The sequence below is a fragment of the Daldinia decipiens genome, assembly GCF_022478715.1.
Source record: "Daldinia decipiens strain CBS 113046 unplaced genomic scaffold F4813scaffold_49, whole genome shotgun sequence".
Taxonomy (NCBI): Eukaryota; Fungi; Ascomycota; class Sordariomycetes; order Xylariales; family Hypoxylaceae; genus Daldinia; species Daldinia decipiens.
Window position 1 is genome coordinate 177,181 of NW_026054592.1, and position 12,188 is coordinate 189,368.

General features: G+C 47.4%; 1 protein-coding gene across 1 annotated transcript; it reads right to left on the reverse strand.

Moving 5' to 3' along the window:
• Nucleotides 1–1,476: 1,476 nt before the first annotated feature.
• On the reverse strand, nucleotides 1,477–3,839 carry F4813DRAFT_383360 (glutaminase GtaA; the record flags this gene model as incomplete). The annotated part of the gene is made up of 6 exons (XM_049245932.1): nucleotides 1,477–2,616; nucleotides 2,668–2,839; nucleotides 2,906–3,012; nucleotides 3,075–3,238; nucleotides 3,294–3,589; nucleotides 3,646–3,839. The coding sequence occupies 6 exons, from the start codon at nucleotides 3,837–3,839 to the stop codon at nucleotides 1,477–1,479; spliced, it is 2,073 nt and encodes a 690-aa protein (XP_049095333.1).
• Nucleotides 3,840–12,188: the final 8,349 nt, after the last annotated feature.

A 12,188-nucleotide genomic window follows, 5' to 3' on the forward strand; every position in this document is an offset into this window, starting at 1 on the left:
GGTAGGTACAAAATAGAATGAATGTGCTACCATAAAGCTCGGAGTGTTTCGATGGTGATGCGCGGTGCCGTCAGCGGCGCGTTAGGTTTTCTTAGAACACGAGGACAGGAAACTCGATGCGATGTAATGCAGGTCTGTCTTGTCGGATAAATCAGGTTGGATAGATAGGAGGTAGATAGATATTACCGCGATACCTACAAAGATCGGGAATACTTGGGGAACGGAAAGGGGGCAGAGGGGGAACTCCCTGTCCCTTGGATCTGGAAAACTAAGCGGTTCGGCGGTTATTAGTGCAGGGGTAAATTGGAGATTGTTCTATATATGTATGTGATGGCTGATCTGATTTGCGACGTTTTTCTTGATGGAAATAAAAGGTTGGCATAACCTTGGCTTAGTGATGATGATATATTCGTTCGATACGTTCGATGCGTTAGATTCGATGATGAGATGTGATATAATCTGTTCATGCATGATTTTAACGTTGTACTTCGCCAACCCCACGGGAATATCTTCTCGTATTCTGCTGGGTTTATCCTTACCCCTTTTCATTCTTGGCTGCTATGTACATATGAGGTATGTATGTATGCACATTCATAGTCAATATTCACACTCCCTTACGTCGTTCGTACCTGATCTACAACATTACACCAAGTCATTGTCCAATCACTATATGTTCGGGAGGTAGGTGTTCTAGACCAGGAACCGGATATTTGTGAACCATTTTACATTCCAGAACTGAGACCTCTAATCTATGAAGAGAGATTCATCTAGGCGATTTCTCCATGTCCTCTATACTGCGTAATCCTACGAAGATGCCAACAAGTTTACGTAGTCAATGTAAGACAAGATTCAACAAGAGACCTTATATTGTGGAAAAGAATATGTAGCCCTGGTTCCTAACACCGTCGCTTTGAAGATATGAATGTGCACTGTATATGCTCATCCATGCATGCTTTGCCTGGGAAAATGTTCACTGGTGAAACTGGTCGCAGTATTCCCGGTATCCTGCTTACCATTATCTCCATTTCACTTCCATCCTTCCGACGGAACGATTGGAATGCGTAGATCTCAAACGTATTGCCCCTTGAAACGGGTGACGCGGAATTTTGTCGTCTCTTGTCTCCAGCGTCCCCTATTTCATCGCGTCCCAGCACGCCTAAGATATACGCGCGTAGCTTGGACCTCTTCCATGCCTTATGAGCGGATGTTTGGGTATCCTAACATATGAACAGAACAGGAGGACGTAGCCAGGCAACTACGCACTTCTGAACATGTGAATATAATATATACGTGAGAGAGGAGCGAAGGTTGCGAAGAGGGAGGACAGGAGAGGCATAGGCTAGGAATTAATATAAAGAAAATTAGTTGGATTTTATGTCCCGTCTCTCTGCCTCTCCATAGAATATCGGAAATATGCCGAAATATTAGGTGGTAACAAAAAATTAATAAATCTCCTTTTTATGTCGCATCCTTTGGCTATGGTAGTGCTAGCAGTGCGAAGTGGCCACCGACCACAGGTCGCGCCGTGAACTGGAGGCCGCCGGGGTAATCGCCGGTACCAGCGTCGTAAAGATCAGTGAGCGGCTTGTTAGTAGGCGTGCTATCAATCCAGCCAGCGATCAGGCGAATGAAGGTATCGCGGGTCTCCTCACTAGAGATAGCCGCAGCCCACAGCATCCAGTCCGTCTTTGTGTACGTGTGGCGTGTGTCGAGCGGTACACCGTACTCGAGCGCTACCGTCGGATAGAAGTCTGATTGTATATCATACACAGACTTCGGCACAAAATCTCCAAATCCCAGCAGTGAGTTGGCGTACAAGTTGTAGAGTAACCCGTGGGAGGAGTCGTCTCCATAGCTCAGTGTCGCGTGCGGCGGGTCTGCTGCCGTGTTCAGCCCAAATCCTTGCCACTGCTCAATGTAGGACTTCGCTGTGTCATCGAACGACTTAGCGTCGTCGTCGTTGCCTGTACGTTCGGAAATCTCGGCCATAGCCTTCAGGCCGATAATTCCCTTGAGTCCCAGGTTCGTCTGGTTAGCTAGAGAGCCTGCAAAGTCATCTGTTGAAATTTGGTCCGCGGGGATCAAGGCCTCGTCTACGAGGTAGCCTGCCCATTGCTTCAGAATGGGATAGTGCTGGGTAAGGTAAGCATTGTCGTCGGTGCGTTGCGCATACGCAAGCACCATGATGATCATGTTACCGCACTCTTCTAGCGGCATGAGCTCATCATCACCATTAGGATAGCCTTTAGCGACAGGGAAAGTACCGAGGTCGTGGATAGCGTTGGTGTTGGGGTAGTGGCCGCTCTCCTGGTTGAGGAACAGCGGCTTGAGCAAGTAGTCGAGGAGAGAGGGGTTCGTGTATAGGATCAGCGGAATGGCGGGGAAGATGACGTCTACAGTTTGGATGTCACTGTTTGAGCTGATCTCCTTGAGGAACACTAGAGGATCCGAGTCGGTTCCTGTAAATTGTAGGGCACCGAACGTCTGTCTGACACTAAGACTCGTCAAAGTCAAGTAGTTCTGGCCTGCAGCAGCTAGAGAGTCCGAGGCCACCTTGTTATCTAAGTCTGTAGATAGCTCCGAAACCTCGTCGTAGTCGTTGTAGAAAAATGTCACCTGCAACTGTTAGACTGGATATTTACATTTCACATCATCAGTAAAACTAACAGCGTCAACAGCAGAGTCAAAATAGCTCTGCCACAGTGCAGGATAAGTGGTAAGGTCGCTGCCTTCACCTAAGAGGTTGATTGCGCCGTCCTGTGTCATACCAAGCGTATACAAGGTTGAAATGGTAGACGACCCGACAGAACCAAGGTTGCTAGAAAAACCGAAGACTGGCCTACAGAAAGAATCAGTACCCGAGCGAGGCAGAAAAACAATAGTTAGAGACCCCGTCGTGACGTACCAGTTATCTTGTACAGCTCGGAAGTTAGGGTCTTTGGTATTGGGAAGAACACCTTCGCTGATAAAAGTGCCTCTCACGTTAGTGTCGGCACCGATTTGCCATGAGAGCTATGAAGTTATATCAGTCCTGCTCAGCGCTAGGCCATTTGAGTAGGCTTTTCTGTACTCACATTATCCGCATCTTTGGTGGACCAGAACCAAGTGCCCCAGTTTGCTTGCTGGTTACTCTCGGAAATCGCCGCCTGGTCCTGACGCTCGAACTGATGGTATGCAATTCCGTCGGCAGATTTGTAGTCCCACTCGATAATAGCGTTAAGGTCACCAGAAGCCCATTCTATGAGGATTGGTGAGTAAATATGTCAGTACGAAAATATGTTTGCCTAACTTACCAGCTGAGACGTCAGCGTACAACTGAACATCATGACTGGCGCCGTCCAGCGAGTGAACACCAACATCGAGGTAAGAGAACACTAGAGATTGTCGTTTCAGATCAGAGGGCGTTACGGGTGACAAGAACGTGATATTCATCTCAACCTTGCCGCCTACGTTCATCACAAACGTGCTTCGTGTCGACGTGTAAGAGAACTCGGTTTGGTCTACCACATCCGCGCCAGGCGGTGCGCCTAGCCAGTTGTACGCTTTTCCATCTACACGGATGAATCCTGCCCAGCCAGTGTTCTGTTGGCTGCGTAAGAGTTAGCTCGTGAAAGAGAACAAAATACACGGGAAGGGGAAGCATACCTCCAGAACTTTGGCCATTCACCAGCAAGATAGCCTCCGTTCCCGCCGTCGCTACCGACATTTAACCATGAGTTGAGGTATGGCGATTTGACAGCTAGAGGGATTGCAGGAGGCCTTGCAGGACTAAAGCTTGACGCGGCATCTGCTAAGCTACCGAGGAGGGCCACCCCGGCCAGCACACTTCCAAGTCTCATCACGGATGTTGAAGTATAATGAGTAGACAACCCAAGGTATGAAAACCTGGAAAACCTGAAAAGGTTTGGATGGGGCCTGTAAGGGATGATGGGCAAGGTCCGATATTTCGGAAACCTAGAGAGAGAGAGAAAGCAGTCAAACCTGTTAAGGTATGTTGATGTGATAAACTTAGAAGGGGCGAGAAAAAACTTGTGCTCGAAGTTGGGACGAAGGTTGATATTTGAATAAGATTCCGAATCACTTATCTCCGTACGAGATATGCAGGCCAATCTAGGATCTGGAGGCGTCCAAGCTAACAGGATCAGATGGGTGGACAAATAGGGAAGGTTTCGCAGATGTGTGGAAGTACAATGCGGACAGGGAACTGGGGGGAACCTTAAGCAAAGGCTAGGGATAGAGAGAAAAGAAAGTAGTCATAAGACTGAATATATGCTACCATGCATGATCAGGTCACCACCTAGGCTGGGGCGTATTCCAGCTCTATTTAGTCTTGGCCTACCTCATATACAACGACATAGTTATAGTATACCTCTAAACGAAGTCAGCTACCATTCTCCAAGATGTGCTCGAGGAGCTCTGTGAAGCTGTGGTGTTTCGGGCCTTTGTGATGACATATTAGTCTACGGTAGCAATAACATCAAGAGAATGCTCGGCGGGTCACAAGCCAACGAGTCCAAGATTCAAAACAAAGGACAGCTAGTTAGCACGCGGTAACCAGGAACCAGCTTTGTTGGAATTAAAAAGACGGCGTGCGAAATAAGGATCGTTAGTACCACCATAGATTTACAGTACCTATAGACTTAGCTAAGAGCTCGGGGAGCTATGATGGATATCGGGCAATCCACCTTCCATGGAATGGAGTTTAGGTAACAGTGGAGAGCAATGTTTACTTGGTCGTTTACCTGGTCATTGAATAAGACCGGGATGTGCCGGTAGGGCCATAGGTCTCACCCGGAAGAGGAAGGAGATCTGCGACCCGACAGGAAAATATTAGAGGGAGCGGGCACGTTGTTATGATCCAGTGACCTACACTATTCTTGAATCGGGGCGCTCAGCCGTTTAGAGCCGTTGATTTGCCGCCGCTGTCTCTGATCTTGGCCCAAAGAATGATGGAAACCGAGAGCCAGGCAAAGGTTTTGTATCACTCGTAGATTTACCTGTAGATTCGATGTCGAACATTCTTACCTGCGGGTTCAGGTACCGCAGCCAGCTGCTGCGAACCCGAACCAGCTTGTGTTTGAGAACGAAAACAACAATCTTAGGACGTGTTTATTTTCTCCGGCTGTGAATAAGACAAACCCGTGTCACGCCGCCACGTCAAGCTACCACGCTGCCATAATGCAGGTCCGGGAAAGCTTATTGATGCTAGAGGAGCATATATAGCTCTAGGGCTTTATTAAACCCTGGTAAATTTTGTCGCCCTTCGACACTATTGCCTACTCAAGACACAGCGCATAACGAATCGAGCTAGAGTTATTTCAAGGGATAGGCTGTTTCTCTAAAATCAAAATTGATCTGCCATTTTGGGTCTATTCTTAGTCTACTTCGCCAAGGACGTTATGCATATTGCTGCTCTCTAGTGCTCTGTGAAAGTCACAGTCCTGAAAATTTTTCTTTCTCATGGCATGTCTGCATGTTCCCGGGGGAGTAGGCTCACATGTGTATATTGGCGTTGTGGCCGGCACTTTGACGAAGCTTGGGGGCCTCGGCAGCTTAGAGGCTTTATATTCGGATCATTGGGCTGCGCCGCTTCGCAGCTGGTCCATGTAGAGACGGACGCAAAGTAGCTCCCGCTCTACCCGGCTTCCAAGCTTTTCTAGGCGGCATTATGGCAGCCCCCCGATTCTGGGGAATCAAGCTTGGCGCGGGGCAGTGCTAATTTCTCATCTGTATACCGTGTTGTATCTTCCCCGTAATTGGCTTTGGAGATCTCGTGTCTTGCATCTGCACCTGCACGGTCTTTGCTGTCATTTGAGGCTTGGTAGTCCCTTACATGAATCTTGGTTGGCTATTCCGATACTATTGTATTCTGCAGAAGGAAGGAGTCCAATAGTCGGTGTAGTTGTGTAGTCGTGTAGCTGTACAGCTGTGTAGCTGTAGCTATGTAGTTGTTCAAATGTTAAACACCAAACTATAAACAATAAGTCGGTTTCAACGGTTTATTGTTCTGCAGAAGCCTATATAAACCCCAACCCAGCTGGTGTGTGGGGGATCGACAACTGAGACAAAGAAGAGTAGAGCTCTAACAATATTTTCTTCAACAATAACTTACAATAGATTTCGTTTATAGAATTGTAGCTAAGGGTTAGTTCATGCCAATACGCACGGTACTTCTCGTTGTTCAAAATTTAGGTAATATGTGATACAGCAACTTATAGTTTGAGTCACACAGATTATATGCCGTACCAATAGAACGTGCTGACAACACATACACCTAGGAGTAGAACTTGATTGATTTAAGCACCCGGCGGTAACGCGTTGGCCGCCGGGTCCCAGGGGGAGGAGCAGCGCGGGGCGTGAGATTGTGACCATTACCCCCCCAACGGCCTCACGTGTCAAGGATATACATAACAGTCTTATTCTCACCTATGCCAAGTTTTCCGCTAGGATCGGGGACTTTTCCAGCTCACGACAATCCGGGGAAAGCGTTAATAGCTTCCGGACTAGGTTAGTCGACTAGATATCGCACATGAGATGTAAAATTAAAATAAAAAGCGGTTTTAGACGAAGATCATGGGATCTTAGCGTTGCATTGGCGCCGCGCGTCCAAGCCTTTTCACAGTCCCTCTTCCTGGTCCCTATGACTAGTTTCACGATATATGTTAGTATTCCGCGTAAATTGCGCCGATTAGATGCCGCCTTCGTGGATAGAGTATGCCACACAAGGTCTAGCCGCCCAGGTAGCCTCGGGATGACGGAGTGGCCCCAACTGTCGGTAAGCCTACCTGGCCTATCTGGCCTACCCATGGGGAGCTACTACTATATGCCGTGCTACCTCGCAATCTAATCATGCAGAAGAGCAAGGTCCGATGCTAGGGATTCCTATAGATTTTTCTGCGTTCTAGCTGGCCTCGTGGTTGCCTTCTAAGACCAAGCTGTCAGCAAGGCGTGGCCGACCATGTATGGGCGGATATTACACCTGAAGATATGAAGTCAGTACCGTATGCCTAACCAACGCCCATCCATATTGCTTTGTGGCGAGGCGGGAACGTTGCAAGTCCACTTGACGAATCAGCCTCAGGTTATAAACGGCGCATGCGATAGCCCTTGAAAGACGTCAACCTCATGTTTCTTTCCAGGGTTGCCCTTTTGTCCGAACAGGAGGTTCTGTGCGGTTGCAGCCAAGAGATGTCAACCATGAATTCCATGCTGAACTTACGAGCTAGAGACCGTGCCCATATGTCCTCTGAGGACCTGCCGTATTGGGCTATTTCGTGTCGGGGTAGTAGAATGTCGACATATTGTTATACAAAAATATAGTGGTGTCTTGTAAGAACGCTGGATCTAATGTTCACATGACTAACAGGTAACTAGTAATAAGTAGGGTAGTATTTCTGCCAACACCACTTCAAACCTCATTTAGATGATAGATGTAAAGAAGTTAGGTAACTTCAAATCAACTGGCGTTGCTAATTGTGATGCTAAGAGCTTATTTTTGGATTATTGGTTATCGAGCTTCAGATTTTTGAATTAAGATAAGACGGTAGCAAGCGACTGAAACGAACGTATGATGCTTGATACTCTGCTAGCTAGCAAGCGTTGTAATTGCAGTGTAATGTCTCTAATGTTGCGCAGAAGCCGCCAAACGAAGTCAGCAACGACGCATTGTACCTACATTACATTTCATTAAATCCAAACTGACCGTGGGGGCCATGCAGCATCTTCTTGCATCCATGGACCATAATTTTGACCTTGCTGCCGGGAAATATTCGTGCCGCCGGTGCTCCAGCAAAGCATCATAACATCTGCTGTGTCGGTCAGAACACCTGACATATGAAACAAACCCCCGCGAGAAATTACAATTCGGAATGGGTCCAAGTGGAATTGTGCCTGACAGTAGGGATGTGTGCCTTGGATACTAAGAACTTTATTAGTTGAGCTTTCACATGTCGAGCTGAATCGATGAATCGGTACGCGCCGGTTCTGATTAGTCCGTCATACGCCTGGTTACTGCGATGCACGCTAGTGGAATATGTTCCTGCTTCTCTCATCTTTCAAAGCTGTCCTAGTGCTCAATAGCAGTAGGTAGGCCTAATAATTAAATCGCATATAGTTATTATTGAGTGGGAAAAGCAGATTCAGGGGTTGATATTCTCCGAGGATCTGTAATACGCCATTGTCGTAGATCAAGCTAAATGAACCCCGTTAAAATTCCCCGGCACCGGCGTGTATATTATTACCTGCTCGACTACGAGCATGGTTGAGCGAGCGTAACAGCTCGCCTCCGAATTATGCTTAGTTCAATGTCGAAAGCCTCGTCGTGTTGAGATGCAACGTGCTACAAAGTCAGTCCGACGCGGAGCTGAGCTTTATGCTTGCCGCGTTATCCAGCATCCCGACTCATCGAAGAGAACTTGCGGTAAGAGGTTCAGACAAGAGGCGGTCGATTAGCAAGGAACATATGAATCAGAGATGATCAAGGTGCGAATGCACGAATAAGATACAGAGGAGAAGGCTACATACTAGATAAAGTTGAAATAGTAGACATTAAAATAATTAATGTGGCTCTGTCGCGCTACACAGTGACGACAGGTGGCTTGCTTGTGTGCATTTGTTATCGTGCCATCAAGTTTTAGATGATGTTCTTAGAGAGAAATACGGGTGGCTTTGCTTGGCTCATGTGCGAGAACGTAAGGACGCATGAAGCAAATTAATGCCGTTGCAGGTAACAATTCTCGAGAGGGGGGGGGATAATAAGATCCTTTATTTTCAAAGCTTTTGGGTATTTCTCTTTGGTACTTGAGTTGGAGAGTTGTTCGATAAAAAGTTGATAATGTTGAGGATTGGAGATTGAAGCTTGAAGCTTAGCAACCACCCGGAGTTTAGAGTTGAAATGCCGGGGGCAGGTACATAACTAGGTTACCTACCTAAGTACATAGCAGTTACGTTTTCTGTTGCTTCCTATTGGCGTAGAGGTTAGATGTACGTAGGTACATACGAAATACATATAAATAGGTACCTTGGTTAATACAATAATGCTTCCAATACGAACGTCCATTGATCCTCGTCTACATGTATCTATCAATCTATCAACGTCAACCCTATAATTGGTCTAGACCTCTATATTCCTACCTAGAACTCATCATAAGGCATCCGAGTAAACGTAAACAAAATTAGCCGAGATTGGAAGATGAATGCGACTGAGGCTTCTGTGCCCGGGAACTCCCAAATCTCAAACGAATCCTTCTAATATTGTTTTTCGGTATAGCTTCAGCGATGGATTCGAAATGCACTGCCACTATGAAACAGTTATATAGCAATAGGCCTATATACACGTTGCCAACTGCCTTTAATGGGGTAACGCCACGAATCTACCTAATCCTTTCACTCCTCGTAATAGAAAATATGTTTCTAACATCTAACTTATAGAACGATGTTGTGCGAGTTCCCTATCGTGATATCTTATCCGTGCGATCCGTGAATCCAATTCTGAGTCTCGATTGATCTCGCAATTGACTTTAGCTAGGATAAGCCGCCGCAATGCTGTTTATAACATCTTGTGCCAGACTCATGCAGGGAGCGAATGCTCGATTCGACCCGGGGTACAGGTATGGGTTAGATTGGACGTCGACGAGGCAGCAGACTCGTCCTATTCACCTTTCTTATTCGAAATTTTAAACCTAATGATGACCAATTGATAGGATTCTACTTTATCGAACCCTTGGCTACCACAGTTCCCCATGTTCTAGGTAGATATTTTAAGATCATAAAGCAAGTGTTTTCTCCCATTCATTCCTTTCTCTCGGTCTTGAGCTTTCTTTCTTTAGGGCTCGGCTAGCCGTTCCTTTCTACTGTCTTTTCAGCGCTCATTTTTAGAATATATATATCAGGGGTTTTTTTTCCCAATATGCTGTTTAGAAGAAAAGATGCTTTGGCCGCCGCCCTCTTTCTGCTTGCGGATAGAGCAGCGGCACGACGGCAATTCCCGCGCTATATCACATTCGTGAACTCAACCACAACCGTAGCTGCCCCAAGCACAATCACTACTTCTGTATTCGAATCGTCTACGTCTGTTTCGGAGACCAGCAGTAGTATTGTTATTTCTTCTTCCGAGATTGGTAGTAGTATTACTACCGCCGAGTCTCCTACTTCAAACATTCCGACAATAAGTGGTACGAGCCTTTCGAAGACCAACGAAGTGATGTAAGCTAACAGATGAATCAGAATCGACTTTGACGGCAAGCGATGTCATTAGCAGCACTTCGTCAGTAGACATTGCTACGTCAACTGTGACAGTCAGCAGTAGTTCATTGACAGACAGTGCTTTATCAACTATAGCAATTGGCAGTAGTTCGTCGATAGATGGTACTACTTCAACTGTTACAGTCAGTGGCACTTCATCGTCAGACATTATTACTAGTACTTCGTCTACAGACATTGTTAGTAGTACGTCGTCGTCGACAGACATTACTAGCTCCACGTTGGTAACTAACAGCACCTCGTCTTCGACGGATATCACCACCTCGACCGTTACATTAAGCAGTTCTTCATCCACAGATGTTACCAGCTCAACTGTGGTCGCCAACAGCACTACGTCAACCGACGTTGCTGGCCCGACTATCACGTCTCCGCCGCTCCTAAATACAACTGCTCCGTTCCCTACATTCGGAAACGCCACATTCAACGGAACTGTCCCCTTGACGACGCTGACGGTCAGCGTGACTTCCGTCTCTACGATCATTTCATGCACATCTACAGTCACTAACTGCCCGGCTGCTACCGATACCGCACGCCTTACTTCGCTCCCACCAGGTGCCTACTCGACTGTTCTTATCACGAGCGTCATCGGTGTCACTACCACCGTTTGCCCGGTGACCGAAGCCCCATCAATCTCGTCGTCTATTGTGGAGTCTTTTACCGCAACTCCCCCCGCTGGCCCTACTGACTCTGTTATTACCGTCACTGAGACGGGATCTAAGCCTTCTGGAAGCGGTGACAATGGCAGTAATGTCCCCAGCATCACTGCCACTACAGACGGCGCTTCGCCCACAAATGGTGGTGGCAACGGCAACGGTAATGGTAACGGTGGCGACAAAGGTGGTGACAAGCCTTCCGTCGTTACCGTGACTGTCTCTGATAGCACCGGTATCGTTACCAAGACTGTAGGTTTTAGATTACCCTAGGCTTCTCTCAAGCAGTTACTAATATTGCATCTCTAGGTGACTAACTCTGCCTCATCTAAGACCCCCATTGAGACGGTTATCACTACTACCATCAACATTGGCTCCTCGTCCTCAGCTGTCATTCGTACCGTAACAATCTCAAACCCTGGGGAGGAGTCTTCTGCTACTCAGCGGCCTGTCGTGACGGTCACCGTTGGCAATGGAGACGGAAAGGGTGAGGGTGGTACCAAGACTAAGACTATCATCCCCCCTACTGTTACTGTCTCAGGTCCCGCCCAATCAGTTGTTACTAAGACCGTCGGTGGTGGTGATGTTAAGACAACCGTCATTACCGTTTCCGCACCAGCACCCTCGGTTGTCACTAAGACTGTTGGCGGAGGAGGTGGTGATACTACTGTCACAGTCTCAGCACCTGGTGAGTCTGTGGTTACCAAGACCGTCGGCGGTGGCGGCGAGTCGACCGTTACGAAGACTGTTGGCGGTGGGGAGGGTACCACAACTATCGTCCAGTCTACTGTTACAGTCTCCGCGCCGTCAGTTGTCACCAAAACTAAAACCATCAAGCCATCCACCGTCACCGTTACTGGTTCAGCACCATCAACGGTCACTAAGACGGTCGGCGGGGGCGAAACTACCGTCACCAAGACTGTTGGTGGAGGTGGCAGCACCACAACTGTCTTCGAAACCGTAGGCGGTGGTACTACGTCTACCATCATCAGTGTAGTCACCTCTACAGTGACTTCCACACCTGAAGGATTATGTGCATGCACGACTACCAATCTTAAGTTCTAAACGAACTAAAGGGTAGTGACGCAGGCGCCATTTTTTCTGCGGGATGTTGTCCAAACACTTCATTTCTAGACCGATAGGCCAGATTCTCTGATGGCTATTTCTTCTATATCAGCGATATTATTCTTCAGGTGTATATATTCCAAGAGCGAGTCCTCCGATCCATATTTCCATTGGGCGCTCGGGAGCGTCCTTTCCCCCACCCCCCACAAATAT